The sequence below is a fragment of the Meleagris gallopavo genome, chromosome 1 (genome assembly GCF_905368555.1).
Source record: "Meleagris gallopavo chromosome 1, MGAL_WU_HG_1.1, whole genome shotgun sequence".
Taxonomy (NCBI): Eukaryota; Metazoa; Chordata; class Aves; order Galliformes; family Phasianidae; genus Meleagris; species Meleagris gallopavo.
In genome coordinates this window covers 1,376,834-1,396,441 of record NC_139404.1, presented here as the reverse complement: position 1 = coordinate 1,396,441, position 19,608 = coordinate 1,376,834, and the positions used below count along the sequence as shown (strand labels likewise).

Below are 19,608 nucleotides of genomic sequence, written 5' to 3'. Positions count from 1 at the left end.
TCCCCCACGTCTTGTAGAGCTGGGCTATGGAGATGTGAGCATCGGGGTGGTGCAGACAGAGGATGAGGTGGGCTCTCAGTGTTCTCTTGGACCACATGCTGGTTTCACAAAAGCATTCTGCCTTGAGCAGGTCCCGTGTTTGCTGAGGCTGAAGCACTGTCCCAACGTGGTGTTTGCTGGAGTGGACAGCCCCGAAGACATAACAGATCAGACGTACCAGGAACTGTTCCATACTGGTGGCTTCGTGGTGTCGGACAATGAGGTGTTGGAAACGGTGACATTGGGTGAGTCCCTCGTTTGGATGCATATGATGAGCAGGGTCAGCTCCTGACTCCATCTGCAGATTTACCAACTATTTGCTTCTAAAAACTTACCACGGGCATCCTCTGTTTGCTAAAAGGGAGCAATTTTTGCTCTCTGATCAGTGCTTGAGACTCCATGTGGATAAATGGGTCCATATCATGGCTCCCAAAAATATCTAAGTACTGGCCACCAAAACCATCAGGACGGAGCAAGGAATGTATGGGGGCATCCAGCCTGGACAAGGAGGGCAACAGGGAGACCTTGTTGGTCTCTTCAACTTTTCAATGGGATGAAAAAACAGATCCACGCTCCTCCTGGAGATGTGCAGTGGTAGAACAAGTCTCACATTTTACCCTGTTCAATATTAGGGGGATAAATCTGCAGAAGTGTGTTTTCAAACACTGGGATGGTATCCCAAAGAGGCTGTGAGCCCCCAGCTCACCATGGCAAAGCCTTGAGGGTCCCACAGTGCCCAGCTTCCAGTAGGACCCTTGCTCACTCTTGCTGTCTCCCCAGGGCAACTGAAAGAGGTGGTGAAGGTCCTGGAGAAGCTGAACAGAAGCGGGAGGTGGAAGTGGTTCCTCCACTACAAGGAGAGCAAAAAGCTCCGAGAAAACGTCAGGTAATGGCCATGTAGCAGCAGATCTTTTGTCCTCAGTGTCCTTGGCAATAGAGCAAGGATGTAGGCACCACAGTGGAGCGTGGGCCCGCAGGGGGTGTTGGGTGCTTCCAGCTGGGCTTTGGCATCTCACAAGATGAACATGAAGGTTTTTATATGAAAACTCCCCTTTATCAGTGAGTGTGGCATTGCCAGAAGTGGGTATTTGCACAGTCGCAGGTAAAACACAATGGATTTTTTTTTATCTCTATGAGGGAGCAGCAGGACTGGGACCTGGAGAAGAGCTGGCCCAAAATGTTGTGCCTTGCACATGATCCCAGATGAGGTAGAGCTCTGGCAGTCACCCTGTGCACCCTGCTGCATCTCCATAAGGCAGCTCACCCTCTCTTTGGCACATGAGCTGGTTTGTTCTCACTGAGCAGAAAATATTGTGACAAATGGGGAGAGCTCTGATCCTCTCCACCCTGAGCACACAGTAGTTTTTAAGACCTGGTTTCTCAGCCAGCTGAGTTATGGCATGGAGGTGTCTCAAAGCTTTGGGCAGCACGTTTTGGCGAGGACTCGAGCTGTGCCCCTCTCCCTGCAGGGTGGATGCCAACGCCCATAGGAAGAACTTGATCCTGAAGTCATGCCAAGACCTCATTGAGGTGCTGCACTACCACGCGTGCGATTCCAGCTCGTCCTCCAGATCTGAGTACATGAAGTGCTTGTTGAACCTGCAGGTCCAGCACGTCAGCGCCAGGTTTGCGGTGTATCTCACAGGTGAGGGCAGGCTCCAGGCACCCCCTGACAAATACTGCCTCATTCAGCTCTCATTGCTGCTGCAATGGCTGATTTGAAGTGTGGGTAAGCAGCTCTGCACCGTGAGTCAGTGCAGTAACAGGCAAAACAAATAGATTTTTGGGGGAGGTCTGCTCAATTTTGGCAGTTATTCTGAGCCCGGGGATGGCTCTGTGTCACACATTCTTGGCTGAGGCTGGGAAGCTCTCCCATTAATCTGCAAAACAGAATAACTGCGGTGGGATCTGGGGGTATTTTCTGTAGCTTTCAGAAGAATCTCGTCTGCACATCTGCATTACAGTGCCACTCTTTTTGCAGAAAAGCCCAGCATCAGTAGAGACGTCTTTGAAAACAAAGGGATCCTCGTGGCCAACATCAGCACCTTCCTGGGGATGGCACAGAAAGTGGCTGTCCCGTTTAGGAGAAGCTGCTGGTAAGAGTGAGCTTGAGATCGACCCCCCCAGGCTGCAGATTGAGGCATAGGGATGGGATGAAGAACACCAGGAGCAGCTCCTGGGGGCTGGCAGGGAGTTGGCACGCAGCAAGAACACATGCCAACATCTCTGTCCTGCAGGTGACAAAGCTGTGCTATGGGGCAGCTCCTCTCTGAGCCCTACAGTTCTGCTTGGGGTCTTCCAGCCCTCCAAAGGACAGTCTCAAAGCACACAGTGGCGGGGGAAGGGTGGCTTCAGTTCTGTATATAGGAATTATTTAAAGATGGCTCAGTGCAAATCCTCTTGCAGATTTGCTTCCTGCCATCGAGTTGGGCGTAGGACAGAGATTACGTTAATGTTACAGTTTTTAAGTTATTGTGGTGGTTTTAAGTAATTAGTGCAGCTGACAAGGAAAAAAAATAGGAAAACAAAATGCGGTTTACTTGAGGGGTAGAAGCAATACTATGAGCTCTGGCTTTCCACATGACTGTTACTGTACACAAATGCATGTGTTGGATGCTGGGGGAAGGGTAAAGGGAGGGGGGGGGTAAGGGGATAAGGGGAGGAGGTTTATTTCAAATGCCATTTGGGGACCATTGTCCGACTCTGGGGAAGCAGAAATCCGCTCTACACTACATTTCAAGTCACCCACGTTGCTTCTGGGCTCCATTCATTATGGGGATGTGAGTCTCCTTCAGCAGGTGGAAAGTCCTGTAAGTGCTGGAAAAGAACCTCTTATTTATAGTAGCTCAGATCCGTGTGCACCATGAAGAAAACAGCACTAAGGACCTTTGTAAGATACCCTCTGTCTTCACGTGGAGAACATTTGTCCTTTGTTGTTTTTTTTTTTTTTTTTTTAATGAAATAACATCAACTGTACAGGATGACTTTGTACATAGTTTGACTAATAAAAGCCTGAAGCTTTCCTATGGACCTTCTCCCTACCTGTACAAACCCAGCAGTTCAGAGCGGGGCAAAGCTGTTCCATTGACTTTTCTTACGTGCTCCTAAAGTAAGCAATATCTGAAGCCACATCAGCACCCTGCAAAGGAATCACAGCAGCAGGAATTATTACTACTGCTGTAGGCAGGTGTTGTTTCTACATGTAGGCGCTAGGGGGTGGCTGCAAGGAGAGAGCACGCTGTGCCTACCTCAGCTCCAGGCTTTGCTGCTGCATCTCCTCCCGTCAAAAGCCAAACTGAGGACATCCGAGCCCCTTTTTTGAGTAGGAAATGCTCTGCCCCACTCACGTTTCACCCTAGCGAGCAGAAATCCGAGGGATCTCAAAGAGGCGATGCTGCTCGTGCAACTGAAGTGAATCAGACCAGAGCACAGGACTGGTTTTCCAGAATTTGGCTTTACTTCGCAGTACAGAAATCATTTGGAGCCTTCAGGAGACACAAGAAGCACACAGGCTCTGTCATATCAATACCGCAGTGCCGTTTGGTCCGTCCCAGAAGCCACCGGGGTTCAGAAAATACTCCCACATCTTGCCTGCTCTGTAATTTGTTCTCTCAATTTTATTAAGATTAAAACACAAAGGAGCCTTAGGCACAGCTGTGTCCCAACCGATGTAAACAGTTTTAGAAGCTTAAGTGGAGGTTAAGTTCCGTGCCCAGAACTAAGCCAACATTTGCTGCTACAATAGATGTGGTCTTTGTCCATAATACAACTTTGCCACAGAGTTAAGATTGATGGGAGAGAGACTCAAGGGATGCTGTCCACAATAATGGAGTGCTCAGTTTCTATTTTCCTTGATATCAGGTTTGAGTGACAACCGTCACGTCTACTAGCTCACCAGAAGCACATAATTGTGAAGGATGTTTACAAATGATTAAAAATACAAGGTAAGAACACAGCTGTCAATGAGTTATTTCAATCTGCACCAACATCTACGTCTGCAAAAAAAAAATAAAAAATAGTTCAGTCTGCCTTTCACTTAAAGGTTAGTCATTAAATCAGTAATTTGCCAGATTCTGGACAGCAGCCCTACTAGAATGAAATAATTAACACATGATATCCAAAAGGGGAACATTACCAGTGCAGTACTCTTCAATCTCTCAGAGATGGGATTACAAAAGCAGGCCTTACAATATTGAATTTCATACAGTGTTCATTAAGTTCCTTATATATTCATATTAGCCGATTTAATTTCTCCTAATTAGAGACTCTCATTACTGCTGCTCCTCCTCCCCATAGATATCGTTCTTCTTGCGTTTCATCTCTTCAAAGTCAAACTCTGATCCCATCATTCTCTTATAAATATCTTTGATGTCGTCGCACGTTGTCTCAAAGTGAGTGGTAGCGTCATAGGTGCGAGAAATGAAGATCTGGAAGGAGAAGGAAAAAGAGGCAGCAGTTACAGCACCAAAGCTCTCCTCGCACACCACCACCCCTGGGCACAGCCCTTACAAACCTGGCTCTCAGTTCCCAGGTCGGTCGGTGCAAACAGGTCGCTGATGCTAACAAACCTGGAAGGAGGAAAAGAAAGCTGCTTCAGCGTGGGTTTCGAGTAAGAAGGGCTGAATAAGAGGTCACTGCTCCGCCCAGCGCAGAGGGAATTCAGGATTTCGGCATCTCTGTGAAGCTGAAAGACATTCAGGTCTCAAAGCAAATGGTGGCCTGGGCTCCATCAGCAGAGGGGTGGCCAGCAGGGACAGGGAGGGGATTGTCCCTCTCTGCTCTGCTCTCGTGAGGCCCCGTCTGCAGCACTGCATCCAGGTGTGGGGCCTCCAGTACAGGAAAGACAGGGAGCTGTTGGAGAGGGTCCAGAGGAGCCACAAAGATGAGCAGAGGGCTACAGCACCTCTACTACAAAGACAGGCTGAAGGAGCTGGGCTTGTTCAGCATGGAGAAGGCTGCTGGGTGACCTCATTGCAGCCTTCCAGGACCTAAAGGGAGCCTACAAACGGGAGGGGAGTCAACTCTTTACAAGATAACAGCAGGACAAGGGGAAATGGTTTGAAGTTGAAGGAGGGAGGATTTAGGCTGGATGTCAGGGTGGGAGGTTCTTTACCATAAGAGTGGTGAGGTGCTGGAACAGCTGCCCAGAGAGGTGTGGATGCCCCGTCCATCCCTGGAGGTGTTCAAGGCCAGGTTGGATGGGGCCCTGGTCTAGTATTAAATGGGGAGGTTGGTGGCCCTGCCTGTGGCAGGGGGGTTGGAGCTTCATGATCCTTGAGGTCCCTTCCAACCCTGGCCATTCTGTGATTCTCTGCCTTTGTCCTCAGCCACTTGCTGCAGTGTGGAAGGTGAGGAGGGGCAGAAAGGGTTTGCTGTGTGCTTACTTCTGCTCAATGGGCTCCAAGAGGTCCAAGGCCGGCTTGATCTCTTTCTCTGGGTCCGCGGTTTCCACAGTAGTGCTGGCGATGGCGATGTACTTCCCCTGCGCTGCCACGTTGTGTGCAGAGGAGATCATGCAGACGTAGATATCTGGAGAAGGAAGCACACAGCAGCAGATCAGGACAAGCCAGGTGATCAGGCCTGCCCCATCCCAAACCCCCTGTTTCACCCACACTCCTTCCTGTTCCCCTAATGCTGCATTTCTCTCTATCCTGCACACAGCCCTCAGCCTCCACACACTCCACCCACTTCTCCTGGGGTTCACCACGTGGCACTGTGACCACAGGCACACAGACTTTCCTCTTTCTCTCTCTCACACAGACATAGCTGAAATGCAGCCTTGCTGGAGCCCAAAGGACTTCCAGACATTGGTTTGCATGCTTAAACACATCAGGAAAAATGTAATTAATATTCCAGCATACAAAGGTGCCACTGCAAAGCTGCAGCAGCTTCCTGGAGTGGCACAGAGCTGCCACCAGGAGTTAAGGAACTGAGAGGTGCCCAGAAGCAGTGACACTGAACAAGGCCAGGGAGCAGAAAAGCAGAGCCATGTGGGGAATAGAAGGCTTTATGTGAGCACTGCATGGTCCAGAAGGAAGCCAGGAAGCTTTCCCTGGAGGGAATGCACACTGAGAGGCACCTCTCCAGAAAAAGAGCATGAAATGTGCCACAAGTTCTGCACGAAATACATCTTCCTTCCAGGGATGTGCACAAACTCTGAGCGTCGCTGCTCTCCACACACCTGATTTCCGATTGACCTGATTCTGTGGAATGATGATCTGGCACGAGTTGGCATCGTTCGTGTTCTTGATGGGGTGGCTCAGGATGCAGATTACCCGGATCACTTGGCCAACCTTTGTGACACGGTCCGAGACGTAGCTGGGGTCGCAGATGAGCTGTTTGCAGCGAGCAACCTGCAGAGAAAGGCAGCAATGTATGGAGGTGCACAGCTGTACAGCACGCGGACTTTGGGGGAGGGATGGCAGTAATCTGAGGTGGTTGTTCTGTCCCCAGCTGCATGAGGGTTGTATTTGGCTGCATGCTCCAGCTCGGCACAAATCACAGCCCCTACTACACAGAGCTGTGTGACTGATCACATCTCCCCCTCGTTACTCAGTGCATAATTAAGCTCTTACCGTTACAGAGCCTGGTCGTTCCAGTCTAGGACCGTAACGTGCTGTGGTCAAGGCTGAATCAAACTGATAAGAACTTACCGTTTCACATTATACCTCATTACCATGGTAATAGTTTCACATTTGACCAATTTTGAAGCCTGCAGGCAGCCTGCACTTGGGCACATCAGTCTTACAGCACAGATTATCACCTCTGCTGCAAGCTGGGATACATCACCCGTGCCCAGAAGGGACACGTTACCCTACCAGGGAGTGCTAAACTGTCCTGTGAAGCTCCAACTCCATTTACAAACACATTTATAGCTTCCAAGCAACTCGCCGCACTCTTGCTAGTTTTATATTGCTGAGTTAAGAAGCTGTGGAAAGGCTGTGTGCCAGTAGGCTGAGCAGCTAATCCTTAATGTCAAGGGCAGAGCTGGTTTCATAGCCAGGTTAGACAGCAGTGAGCAGCTTCTTTCCAGTTTTACCAGCCTGGTTTATTTAGAAGACAACACTGCTGCTCCCTGGAGAATCATTCTGGCTCCAGAAGTGGGATTACTGTATTGTACTCCTCACATTAAGATTATCAGCACTTCTTAAGCTCACGACATGAACAAACTGGCACCAGCCAAACAATTTAGCTTCAACTGAGAGGTTTTCTACTGCATTTGTTCAGATTGATGACTGACAGCCTCAACTTAAAGGCAAGACAGCAATAATAGGAATAAGGAAAGAACCAGAGGGTACCATACCTCCCCTTCAGACTTCACACCAACAACTTTGCCATTTTCTATCACAATCTCTTCAATGGGCTTGTTCAGCATGTAGGTGCCTCCATATATAGCACTTAGCCTGCAAGAGTAAAACCACTTCAGCACATCCCACAGGTTTTACTTTCTTTCCAACAACCCTTCCAGCCCCTTGCTTCCATTCTGCTTGGACAAACCATGCACTTAAACCTCTTCAAACTATGCTGCCTAAACATCCACATAGGAGATGTTGTCTGCCATTCAGAGGCAGCTGATCAGAGGGCTGGAGCACCTTTACTATGAAGAAAGGTTGAGGGAACTGGGTTTGTTTAGCTTGGAGAAGAGAAGGCTGTGGGGAGACCTCATTGTGGCCTTCCAGTACTTGAAAGGAGCACATAAACAGGAGGGGGAACGGCTGTTTATGAGGGTGGATAGTGATAGGACAAAGGGGAATGGTTTTAAACTAAGACAGGGGAGGTTTAGGTTAGATATTAGGAGGAAGTTTTTGACTCAGAGGGTGGTGAGGCACTGGAACAGGTTGTCCAAGGAGGTTGTGGATGCCCCATCCCTGGAGGCATTCAAGGCCAGGCTGGATGTGGCTCTGGGCAGCCTGGGCTGGTGGTTGGCGACCCTGCACACAGCAGGGGGGCTGAAACTGGTTGATCATTGTGGTCCATTTCAACCCAGGCCATTCTATGATTCTACAATCCTATGATTCTCCCCGCAATGCATCAATGTTGGGAGTGAATTACAGGTGCCACTGCATTCAGCTAGAAGGAATCCACTTGGCATAACAGAGTCCTACAGCATGCACGCCACAGGCCATGCTGGGTCTCATCCCCCCAGCAGGTGCCACAGGAGGGCTGAGAAAACACTGGAAGCCAAAATCAGGTTCTCACCTTGCAAATCCCTGTGGCAGCTCTCCAAGGCCATAGAGAGGGTAAAGGTATGGGCTCTTCCCGTACCGAGCCAGAGACTCGCTGTAGAGCTTAATCCTGTTGATTGTTTCTTGGCATGGTTGATCTAGGTAACTGGAGAGGGAAGTCAGAAGATTTGCACTGTTTCATAAACCAAGAACTTGAGGCAAAAATACACCCAGAAAAGTGGAAACTTCCCTTTCCAACACGTTGCCTTCCCCATCTGACCGGGGAGTGTTTCCCTTTCTGAAAAGCACTCTGCATCACCAAATGTTGCTCAGGAAGGTGAGATTGCATTAACTCCAGAAATATCACAAGATTTAAACACTTCATCAGCAGAGGAGCCACCCCACGCACACCTGACGCTGTGCTGTGTGAGATACCCAACCCACAGGGTCTGTTCTGAGCTCTGAATGCTCACTGATTGGGAGAAGTGAAGCCACACTTACTCGTCAGTCCTGTACAAGGCGAGGGCATGGCCTGTGAAGTCTATAACATCTTGCCCCAGGTCAAATTTCTTATACACATCACGCATGGTTGTCTTCTTGGGATCAACGCCTTCGAAAGTCCGGGGGTCGTTCTCATCAAAGTTGGCAACATACACTAAGAACTTCCTGAACCGGCGCTTCTCGAACAAACCCATTAAGCCTACAAACACAGATGTTCTGTCAGAACTCACACAGCTACCAAATGGTTTCTCGAACTGCTGAGTTTTTCAGCCATCACTCAGTGAGACAGATATCAGCCCCAGGTGCTAAGCAAGGCTCTCTGTTCCAGCAGGAGAGCTCCACGCAGCTCCTTCCAACTGCAGGAAAGCTTGGAGAGCAGTTTCCAACAGACCTGCTGAAATGCCTGACATGGGCTTCCAAAAAGAGACCTGTGTTTGGCATCTGCCACCAAAGCAAATGGTGCTGGGCTCTCTCACAGACTCATCAAGGAGCTAGCAAGCACTGCTGGCATCAAAATTCCAATGCAAGATTGCACAAGGCACCATTCATGTGTTTTAATCCTCTACAAATTGGAGAAGCAAGACAGGGCTTGCTGAAACACAGCACCAAACGCACCTCTGTGCTCTGTCAGTTTGAGTCTCTTCAGAAACTACTGACAAGGCAGCAGTGGGGCCAACCTGAAGGAACAACTGATTGCTTCACAGCAGCCACAGAAATAACCTGGCGTGAGGAAGGCTCCCCAAGCTGCATAAAGGGAGCTGTATCTGCAGGAGTCACTGGAGCACACAGTGGTTCTACATACATCATGCAGCTGAAGCTAATGGGCTGCCCTCTGCTAGCTCCTAATGCACATCACCGAGTTATTATGCAGTTTTACAGTGAAGAGGGAAGTGTAAGCAGCTGAGAACAATTAAGACTGACTTGGTGCCACGTGGACTCGGTCATTCTGGTTTGTCTGCTGACAAATGCAACGTTTTTCTCATCATCCCATCCACTGAGGAACCAACATTAAATATTTACGGGAAGCATAAGCCTCAAATGTAACCTCTGGATGAATTAAAATAGTGCCAAATTCTCCTGCTCTGAAAGCTCCATGAAAACAGTAACTCGAGGCTCAGGAAAGCCCAAGAACCACAATGCAAGTCAGAGTAGATGCAGAAGGGCTACATATCAAGCATAACTTGTGACAATGATGGAGTTACACACACCACCACATGAACAGCCAAAAATTTCTTTTTGACACCAGCACAGATCAATTATCCTTATATATGGATCTGTCTTGCCTTTATTTAGCAACAACAGTCTCAGTAGAGGAAAAAGTAAAACACAGCTACTCACTGGATGCCAAGGCTTCTGCCTCAGTGGAAGGAACTTTGTAGATCTTGCCTCCCTTGTAGACAAAGCTTCCCTCGATCACCTTGAAGTCTAAATAGCGAGTGACTTCTGTGTAGAGCAACATCTTTACCAGCTGACCTGTAAGAGAGGTTTGGCACAAGTCACCAGAAGCAGCCTTCAGCAAGCAGCTCATCCACTGCAGTCACAACCACTTTGCTGTGAGCTCCACATTGCACCCACACAGCTCTTACACCTTTGTGTAACAGACAGGGAGTGGCAGAGGTTTATTATTAGGCAGCTGTAATGTTTTCTTACAGGCAGTTCACAGCCTCCTCATCGTTACTCCAGCTTCCATCAGCCCTCTGAGTAAAAGCCATCCTGCAGCACGTTAATCCACTGCTGCTCTGCTCTCTGTAGTTTATCTGCACTCAGCATGACAAACAAGGTCACATCTTTGGGCTGCAGCAGTTTCTCACCCTCACCATTCAGATTAGCAAAGTCTGCTCTGGCTTGAAATGCAAACACTGAGAGGACTTTGGAAAACAACCATTCAAACCTTTAAAACATGCCACTGCTGCACGCACTTTGAGCCAGAGACATCTTCTAAGTTGGAGAAATCCACAGCCAAAGCAATCACAGAGCAGGAGCTGCTGCATGAACACCTGGCTGTGTGCAAATCAAGGGCAGCAAAATTCCAGCAGCTCTGCAATGCTTCAGCAAGTTCCCCAAGAGATCACAGAATCACAGATAGCTGAAGGGCTGCTGATTTCTTTCCAAGCTGAAGGTTCCAGGCTAAGCTTATGAGGCAAGATTGGAAAACTCAGTATTGCTTACCATTAGCCATAAGGAATTTTGGAATTAGGTCCACGTTCCAGTCTCTTCCTCGTCCCATAGATTCTGGTGGAGTTCCTGGTAGATTAAACCTTTTATAGAGCTTTGGAAAGAATATAAAACTTATTGTAGCAGAGGAAATATCTATGTGTATACTTTCTCCCACACAGGCACACGCTTTCCACCCTCACATCTCCCCAACAGAACATAAGCTCTTCACAGCAAGCTTTTGGCCAGGGTTTCATTTTGAATCTGACTTTGATGCAGCACACAAAGCACATCCAGTGAACTCTTACAATAAGAATCAGGCAGCGTTATTTTGCTCACCCATCCTCTCTTCCTCCAAAGCTTAAAAAGCTTGGCAATTTACAACCTGCTGAACCAAAGTACCATTTTACATAGCTAAAGGTAACTTGATCCAAATCCTTCAGAAGAGGACAGATTCCTCCATGTATTTATACTGGGAAACAAATTGAAGTCTCTAACCCAGTTAAGCAGCAAAGAGAGCAGTGCTTTCTCTTTAGGGACTACACAATCTCACTGCAGAAGCCTGTAACCAAGTGAGGAAGTGCCCACCTGGCCAGATGTGCTCAGACAGCCTGCATCACACAGGGGCACAGAGAACACACAGCATTTTTTAGACCAACATCTACCACCAAGCACTGCAGAAATGATTGAGCTGAGGGGCTTTAATGTCCAGCTGCTGGGTGTTGCACTGCCAAGCAATCACTCAAACATGATGTACTGAGAAGTGCAGAAAACAAGCACTATCCACCGAGCAGAAACACACCCCTTGGTTTCCTCCCCACCATTAGCTGGTGTGGGGGTACCACAAAACAGTCTTAAGGAAACCCTTAAAGAGTAATTACTTGGAATCCACCCCTAGGACAGCCAGAAATAAAGCCCCTTTATGTGCCCGAGGAGGACACAAGAGCTGGGTGTCGGACTCTGTACTTACATCCTCCAGAGGTGTAATGGATGCACTTTCCCCTCCATAGTAAGAGTTACGATCCATGTGAAGGACTTTCTTCCCATTCACTGACATGATCCCAGAGAGGATGCATTCCTAGAGAGGGAACAAAAAGATGCAAAAGATGCTCATCCTTGCAGACAGGCAGCACCACCACTTACAGGGGACAGCAAGAATACGAAACCTTGCCTTGAAGGAATCCTCAAAAACTCAGTCCTTAATTATTTGCCATGTTGGGTCACGCAGGACGGTCAGCAGCGACTTTCAGAAGGTACAGGCAGCACAAAGAAGAAATAAAGCCATTTGGGAGCTTTACCACCTTGGTGACACTTTGCTCTCCTTGCTGTGTGTGCACCCAGATTACTTTCAGCAGCACATCAGCTGCTACATCCAACACAACACCAGAAAGCTGAGAGTAATCTTGGAAGGACATAGCTTGCAGGACTAGCATGGTTGAATGCCTACTAAAACACCACTTTGCAACTGACCTGGTCACCAGCTCTGGCTTTCACAAACCAAAACGCTCAACAAGAAGTTGCCTACTTGCATGCCTGGGATGGCTCATCACAGAAGACTTACTGATCTTGCCTGTTCTGCCTCAGCTCCCTCCAAAAGGAGAAATGAGTTCATCCTCCACCAACCTCTGCCAACGTTATCATTTGGGTTGTCCAGCCCAAAGAGGAGATGGAGAGGAGAGCAGGAGTCAGACTCAATTGATCCCTGGGGTTTCCCACTGGGATATTCTCTAATTCTAATTTGTAGATATGAACCACATCTCAACAACCCCCAAGCCATCCCGTTGCAGGAAGGTTGGACTGGAAGTCACACATCCAGCACCAGCAGCTGGCTCCTGCAGCACAGATCCACGTTTTGTGTCTTCCTCATCACCCTGCATGCATCTGCAGAGCACGGAAACCTCTCCTCCTCCATCACTTCTTCCTGCTGCAGAGTGTAGGAAACTCCTTTCAAACTCAATTATGGGCTCGTTCTGGTGGAACAAGGCCCTGCCAGTTCATAACCAATGGGATGCCACAGTAATTCAGGCCCCAAAGAGCAGAGCAAGTTTCACATTTAATCCAGGTAACTTCCAACAGTTTGCGCTCAGAATGGGACACTTCTTCCCACAGAACCTCTCCACGATCCACTGCTCCTTCAGCCACCACGAGACCCTCTGTGGGCTCCAGATCCCACCCTACAAGGTCCCTCTGCTTTTCAACAAGCAGAGATCCTCCCAGCAGACACATTCAGTCTCACAACACCAGCAGAGAGAGCCACGAACTTTACAGCGTGGAAGCACTGCACAAGTGAAAGTACAGTTGGCTTTTATGGTTGTCAAAGCGTTAATGATCTACCAAAGCAATGCAGGACTGTTGCATCACCGTTAGCCACTGCGATCTCCTCTGTGAAACCAGAAATCAGAGTGCTGGTCCCATCTGCTGAAATGATTTGATTCCCTGGAACATCTTCCAGCCGCCAGGCTGAGCCCTCCAAGATTTCAAAGTATCAATTGGAAGATACAGTAAAGGCAGCAGAAGCTACTTTTCTTCTGCCCAGATGTCAGGTGATTTCCTTCTTCCTCCATTTAAGGAATCTTCAAAGCGTTTGCTGTTGCCCTGTCATCCCAGAACAACACGCCCACTGCTTCCCATGAGAGCATCTCTTCAGAAAGCCACACTGCCAGCATCACTCTGTAGCAAATCTGGGTAGCAGTAAGAGGTCTTTGATTACCTTTCCGACCTTATTTCATCCCCATTAAATGCTGATATGGTGATTAAGGCCCACTTATCAGGTTCACCCTATCACCACAGTTCTCAGTGCTGGAATCCCACGGAGGCCTTTGCAGTCGTTTCCCATCGCAGCCGCTGAGCTGATGGCACACATTCATCAAACACACAGGATGCACAATGGGTTTATCCTCCCAGCTCAGCAATTCCTTTCGGCAGCTCTGCTGGCTGAGCGTTCAGCTGTAGCTGTTCTCACACTCAGAAACATCAGATGTGTCATTTGGGTTGGGGAAGGAGGAAAACAAACAGGCTGCATCAATAAGGGAAGGGCTGGAGAGTGTTTAGACTGGGGGGAAAAAAAGAGGAAAAAAAAAAAAAGGGAAGCTTCTGAGTTCAAATCTGTGGCTTTCTGATTGTATTCTAGACATAAACCCTGCTCGAATGGGTAAAACTGAGCAGCTGCTGGCAGCAAAATGGCAGCAAGATACAGCAGAGGGTGGTCCAGGTGTCCAGCTGGAACAAAGTCTCTGTGCAAGTGCTGGTCATGCTGTGCTGCTACACTCCGTGGCTCCAGACAGTTCAGGTTATGACACTCTCAGCTCCCAGCAATGGCATAATGTTGCCCAATGAATGGCAGCAACGTTACAGCAATCGATCTCGTGTGCAGCACTGCTCTACGGTGTAACAGGGGTTGAGAAATGTAGAGGTATAGCACACAGAATACAAATCCATGGGAAAAAACAACAACACAGGAGTGAGGGGAAACACAGCAGTGGCTCCCTTCACTGCCACAAACTGGTCACAAGACAACCTTCTGCACGCAGACACCTCCAGAAACTGTGGGAAGAAAGTGAGTTTCTATGGACTTTCTCCAAGTAGGGCAGCAGTTCAGAAAGGCTCAGACAGACCGATGGAAACCTGAGCCAGTGTTGTTTCATCCAACAGCTCCAAAGGGAAGATCCGCTTGGCCCTACGAGCTGCAAAAGCAGCGAGCATTAAGCAATGCCCTCGGCAACCAGGGGATGATGCAAGGGACAGGGATGCTCTGCTCAGTCCTCACTGCCACTCTGATGCTCTTTCTAGGTCCTTACGCAGCAAGGTCTGTGCCTGTACAAGTGAAAACAAAGAGCCAGGCCTCTCTGCTCCTATAGAAAGTGAATCCGTACCTCTGCGATGGATTTACACTGCTTTCACATGGTGAGGCAGTTGGCAGGTAAGAAGCTTAGCTCAGCATAGCAGTGCCTGCAACGAGTGAAAACCCCACAGGAACGCAGAGTTCATCTGCTGGGGCTGGACAGAGTGATTTGCTTTTATGCTCAGCGTTCACATCCAGCATCCCACTGTTGCACTGAGCACAGATAACCACCTCAAAGCTGTTAAGAGTATGTTTGAGAAGCCATTCCCAGCAGCATCTGCAGTGTGGGAGAAAGAGCAGCTCCGTGCTGGGCAGGCAGACACAAACACCTGCCCATAGCCAGCACTGCACCACGTGCAGAGAGCTCGAGAGGAGCACAGTGCCCTAATCTGAGCACTGTGAGGTTAATTATACCTGATGTGCAAGCCTGGAGTATCAGCAGTAATTCAGGATTAAAGATGTGCTGTGATTATTTTTCCCCCTCCGTGCTCCCAAGACACAGCTTGGCACTGCCATTAGCATGCATCAGAGGATAGAGGGGATGCATTGAGAGCCAGGAGTCCCAGTCTGCACGCTGCCTTCGTTACTGGGTGAAGAGATTGATATTGGAGAGAAGCCATTGCCAGTGCAACATCCCAGAATGCTTTCAGGTCAATCAGAAATGGCACTCACACTCTGGTGCACACACACAGCCCTGTGGATGCAGTCAGAACTGACCACAGCAACAAACTTATCTGCACCTTTTTTATAAATGACTTTTATTTATAACCACCAGCCGATTTTCACTTTGGAAGGAGAAAGAAAATCCCTCCAGGAGAGATCAGACGTTCACTGCGTCTCCCAGATGGGCTGGGTTGGCTGTTCTATGGGTTTTGTCCCCACATCAGTCCCTAAGAATTGGATGAGTGACAGAAGACGCAGCACAAAAGATGGGCACAGCCCAGCAGGCAGCACTGAGCAAACAGGATCTCCAGTTCATCTCACTCTGTTTAGGCAGTGCTCTGCCTGCACCAGGCTCTGCCCTGACACCACAACCAGACTGTCAGATAGGATGAGGCACATCCCAACTCACCAGCTGCACCGTGTCCAGATGAAGCCCATCATGCTCTAATTGGCATTTCAGAGGTAAAGGCCACACGGCACACGCTGCTGTCCTGCAATCTCTCAGCTCACCTCAGAACCCAGATGTAATTTATTCCTTCTAACCCAATCGCTGATCATTAGCACGAGCTCGTCTCACAAGTGATTCCACAAGAGGCCTTTTGTCAAATCTACGTTGGCATTTGTCAGTTTGAAATTAAGCACGGCGCTCACCAACTCGATACCAAGCTTCCCTCTAAAGCATAAATTAACATTTTAATGGCGCTCGCATCTATTGGAGGCCCAAAGAAGCTCATTAGATTTCATCTCCCCCAAAAGTCCTGCTTCGGTGAAGGTAGATGCAGCTTCTGGGGACAGCTGTCCCTATCAGAGGGAAGAAGGATTTTGTTTTGTTTTGTTTTGCCTTGTAGGTCATTCCTGACAGCTCAAAGGAAGAGCCTGCAGAGAGAGGAATGAGAGCAACCAACAAAGTTGGCTTCACCCCACAACGCTCCCACACTCTGCACATTTCCTTTGTGCCACATCGTGGTTTTGTGACAATTCTTCCCTGAGAAACCAGATAGGAAAGCAGCTTTGTCCTCAGCCGTGTGTCAGCAGACACCGTGCCTCCCCTCAATCACAGCGCACGTATTTGTATTTACAATGACCACCAAACGGGGAAATGGGGTGGGGGAAATATCACAACCTCTCTCTGTCCATCCACCAATTAACAGGAAGAAACAAAAGCAGGAAAAGCTTGAACGAGAGGAAAACCTCTCCACCATATTGGATTTTCTCCCCCCCCCTCCCCAGCCTTCTTCAGACAATGCCTCCGATTTGCAACCTGCAATCCAGCACCAAGCCCTGAATAAAAGCACAGCAGATAAACCAAGCAGCAGCTCAGCGCATCTCCTCACTTCGAAGGAAGGCAGAAACCTGAAGGAAACCCGACCAGCAGCAGCGCTGCCATTTTTTTTTTCTGTTCTTTTCTCTCCTTCTCAGCCGCCTGCAGCAGTGTGGGGCCGCATCCTCCACAATAGGACAAAGCCACAGCGCTGCTCTCCACCCTCCCCCCACCGCTGCCACCCCCCCCCCCCACCTCACCCCGAGTGCTGTCAGGAAGGGTTAACAGCAGCAAAAGGTGGGACAGATTCGGAGCAGGGGGGAAATATTAAAGAAATAACGAAAGCAGAGGGATTTGACAGGCGTGCAGGGCTCACCCGCATCCCCATCCCCCCCTCCCCCTCCTGCTGCAGTCAGGATGGAGAGCTGAAGGCTGCAAAGGCGGAGCAGTGCGCGGGGCTGCCTCCACCCTAAGATGGGCTCAGGGCTCTGGATGGTTCACAATAATAATAACAATAATAATGTAATGCAATTCATTCCCTTAGCGCTTTGTTGTCCCCATCTCTCCTTAAGTAACTGCATTTCTTAGGGGCAGAGAATAGGGAACGACCCCCCCCTCCCAAAAAGGGAATATGAAGGGCTATGGGGGTACATAGCAATGCTATGGGGAAGGGACTGGGATTATAGGGGGGCTATAGGGATACATAGCAGTATTATGGGGAAGGGGTTAGGATTACAGGGGAATATAAGGGTCACAGCAGTGCTATAGGGAAAGGGATAATATTATGGGGGGCTATGGGATAGGAGATGGGATTGGAGATGGGATTATGGGGGGGTTATGGGGAAAGGCAGCAGTGCTATGGGGAAGGGGGTGGGATTGGGGGAGCTATAGGAGGAAGGCAGCAGTACTATGGGGAAAGAGGTGGGATTAAGGGGGTACAGAGCAGTGCTATGGGGAAGGGGTTGAGATTATGGGAGGGCTATGGGGGTACAAAGCAGTGTTATTGGAAAAGGTTATGGGGATACACAGCAATGCCATGGGGAAGGGGTTGGGATTATGAGGGGTTATGGGGGTACACAGCAGTGCTATGGGGAAGGGGTTGGGATTATGGGGGGGCTATGGGAGAAGGGGTTGGGATTATGGGAGGGGCTATGGGGGAAGGGGTTGGGATTATGGGAGGGTTATGGGGGCACACAGCAATGCTATGGGGACGTGGTTGGGATTATGGGGGGCTATAGGGGGACACAGCAGTGCTATAAGAACGGGGTGGGCAGACCCAATTTAGAGGGAGGAGGAGAGATGCAGGGAGTCTCATAGAATGATGATGAAGAACACAATATGCAGAGGGGATGGGGGAGAGAATGAGGTGAAATAGGTGTGTGGGGGGGAGGGGGAGGAAGGTGGACAACAGGAGCCTGAGGAAAGGAACGGTGAAGAATGGTGAAGCAGTCAAGGCGATAACGGGGGGAGAAGGGAAGAATGAGCTCGGCTGTGTGAGGGAGGGGGGCTGCGAGGGAGCGGGGCCGGCAGGGCGGCGGCTCAGGGCCCAGGCCCGAGCGGGGCGGTTCCTCCTCACCGTCAAGCCGGTGCCCAGCACGATCACGTCGTACTCCTCATTCATGGCGACGGCGGAGAAGGAGGAAAGGAAAAAGGGAAAGGTTTCTCACGGGGTCTCTCTCCGCCGGCCGAAGATTGAGGCGAACCGGACGTTGAGGAGCCGCGGGAGCGGAGAAAATGGAGCCGCCGCCGTGAGGAGAGCGCGCTGAGGGAGGGGGAAAAGGGGCGTGGCTTCGCGCGCGCCGCCCCACCCCCCCGGCTGTCACTCACCGCCGCGCCGCCACGCCATTGGCTAAGCGCGCCATCGCTAAGGGGCGGGCGCTACGCCGTGACGACGACAGCCGTGCCACCGTGGTGGGGGCGCGGCGCGCATGCGCGCTGCATCCCTTCCCTTCCCTTCCTCCCCCCCCCCCAACCCCAACCTCCGCTTTCCCTCCCGCTCGTCGCAGCGCGGGAGGAGGGGTCACGTGGGCAGCGCGCGCATCGCTGCGGGGTTTGGTGTGAGGGGCGCGTGCACGCGCGTGCTGCTGTTGCACGGCTGCATGCAATGCAATGCAATGCAACGCAACGCAACGCACAGGTGTGTGCAGGGCAATGTGTGCCAATGGATACTGCATATGTTGCAATGTACATCAGTGCCCTGAGTGCCTGCACGTGTGCATCGTGCATCGGTGCAATGGGTTCCTGCTCAGGTGCAATGTGAAAATAGGCATCGGTGCAAGAGGTGCTTGCATACGTGCAATGCCCACGTGTGCATCGGTGCAAGAGCGCCTGCATCTGTGCACGTGCAATGTGCATCAGTGCAACGGGCGCACACACAACCACGCACTGGTTGCACTGGTGTGCAACAGGCACGTGTCTGCATGCAGCACTCGTGCCCACCTCCGTGCTTCAGGAAGTGTAAAGCACCTCACAAATAATGCAAGATAATGCAAGTTCCCTTTTCTAATTTTCAGGTGTTTGCAGCAGCCCTGAGACCTATGAAAGGCATATGAAAATATTCTCATCTGCTTTCTCATAAAAGCTCGGATTCACAAGCAAGCTGAGCTCATTAGGAGGAATATTAGGGGAAAATAGCTATTTCATGGCTTGTTAACATCACAGAAAATGGGGATGAAGCAGTTACAGGCTGCAGAATTACTATTTGCTTTACGAAGGGCAGATTTCTAGAGGCATTCAGGATCTTTAGAGGAATAAACCCACTTGGTAAGGGGCTGGCACAGCTTCCATTGCACTGTTAGAACCTTCCAGCACTCATTTCTTATCCTCCTCGGTGGCAAAGAATCTCCTTCATGTCACAGATGGAGAAAGAAAGGTGTGGTTACAAACCACTGCTAACAGAAGGTCCATTCTGGTCCTTAAAAGCACCCCAATTTATGCTCCAACTTAAAAGGTCCCCGAGGAGCACAGTGCTGTTATCCAGCTCA

The 19,608-nt window shown here is 49.8% G+C and overlaps 2 protein-coding genes across 4 annotated transcripts in view; one reads left to right on the top strand and one right to left on the bottom strand.

Moving 5' to 3' along the window:
- The window catches only part of TASOR2 (transcription activation suppressor family member 2), a 33,142-nt gene extending 30,081 nt beyond the window's left edge, over positions 1–3,061 (top strand). For all 3 annotated transcript variants that reach the window (XM_031552621.2, XM_019613851.3, XM_085210677.1), the window contains exons 20-23: positions 131–284; positions 820–925; positions 1,509–1,684; positions 2,021–3,061. In XM_031552621.2, the coding sequence (XP_031408481.2) occupies positions 131–284; positions 820–925; positions 1,509–1,684; positions 2,021–2,139 (555 nt within the window). In that variant the 3' untranslated portion in view covers positions 2,140–3,061. The remainder of the gene's footprint in view (positions 1–130; positions 285–819; positions 926–1,508; positions 1,685–2,020) is intronic.
- A 413-nt stretch (positions 3,062–3,474) lies between these two features.
- Positions 3,475–18,414, bottom strand: GDI2 (GDP dissociation inhibitor 2). The gene is made up of 11 exons (XM_010709346.2): positions 18,201–18,414; positions 11,830–11,937; positions 10,875–10,974; positions 10,044–10,178; positions 8,706–8,904; positions 8,239–8,370; positions 7,343–7,442; positions 6,221–6,392; positions 5,424–5,568; positions 4,553–4,607; positions 3,475–4,466 (listed from the first exon to the last, which is right to left on the bottom strand). Exons 1-11 carry the CDS (start codon positions 18,243–18,245, stop codon positions 4,311–4,313), a joined length of 1,347 nt encoding a protein of 448 aa, XP_010707648.1. The 5' UTR covers positions 18,246–18,414; the 3' UTR covers positions 3,475–4,310.
- Positions 18,415–19,608: the final 1,194 nt, after the last annotated feature.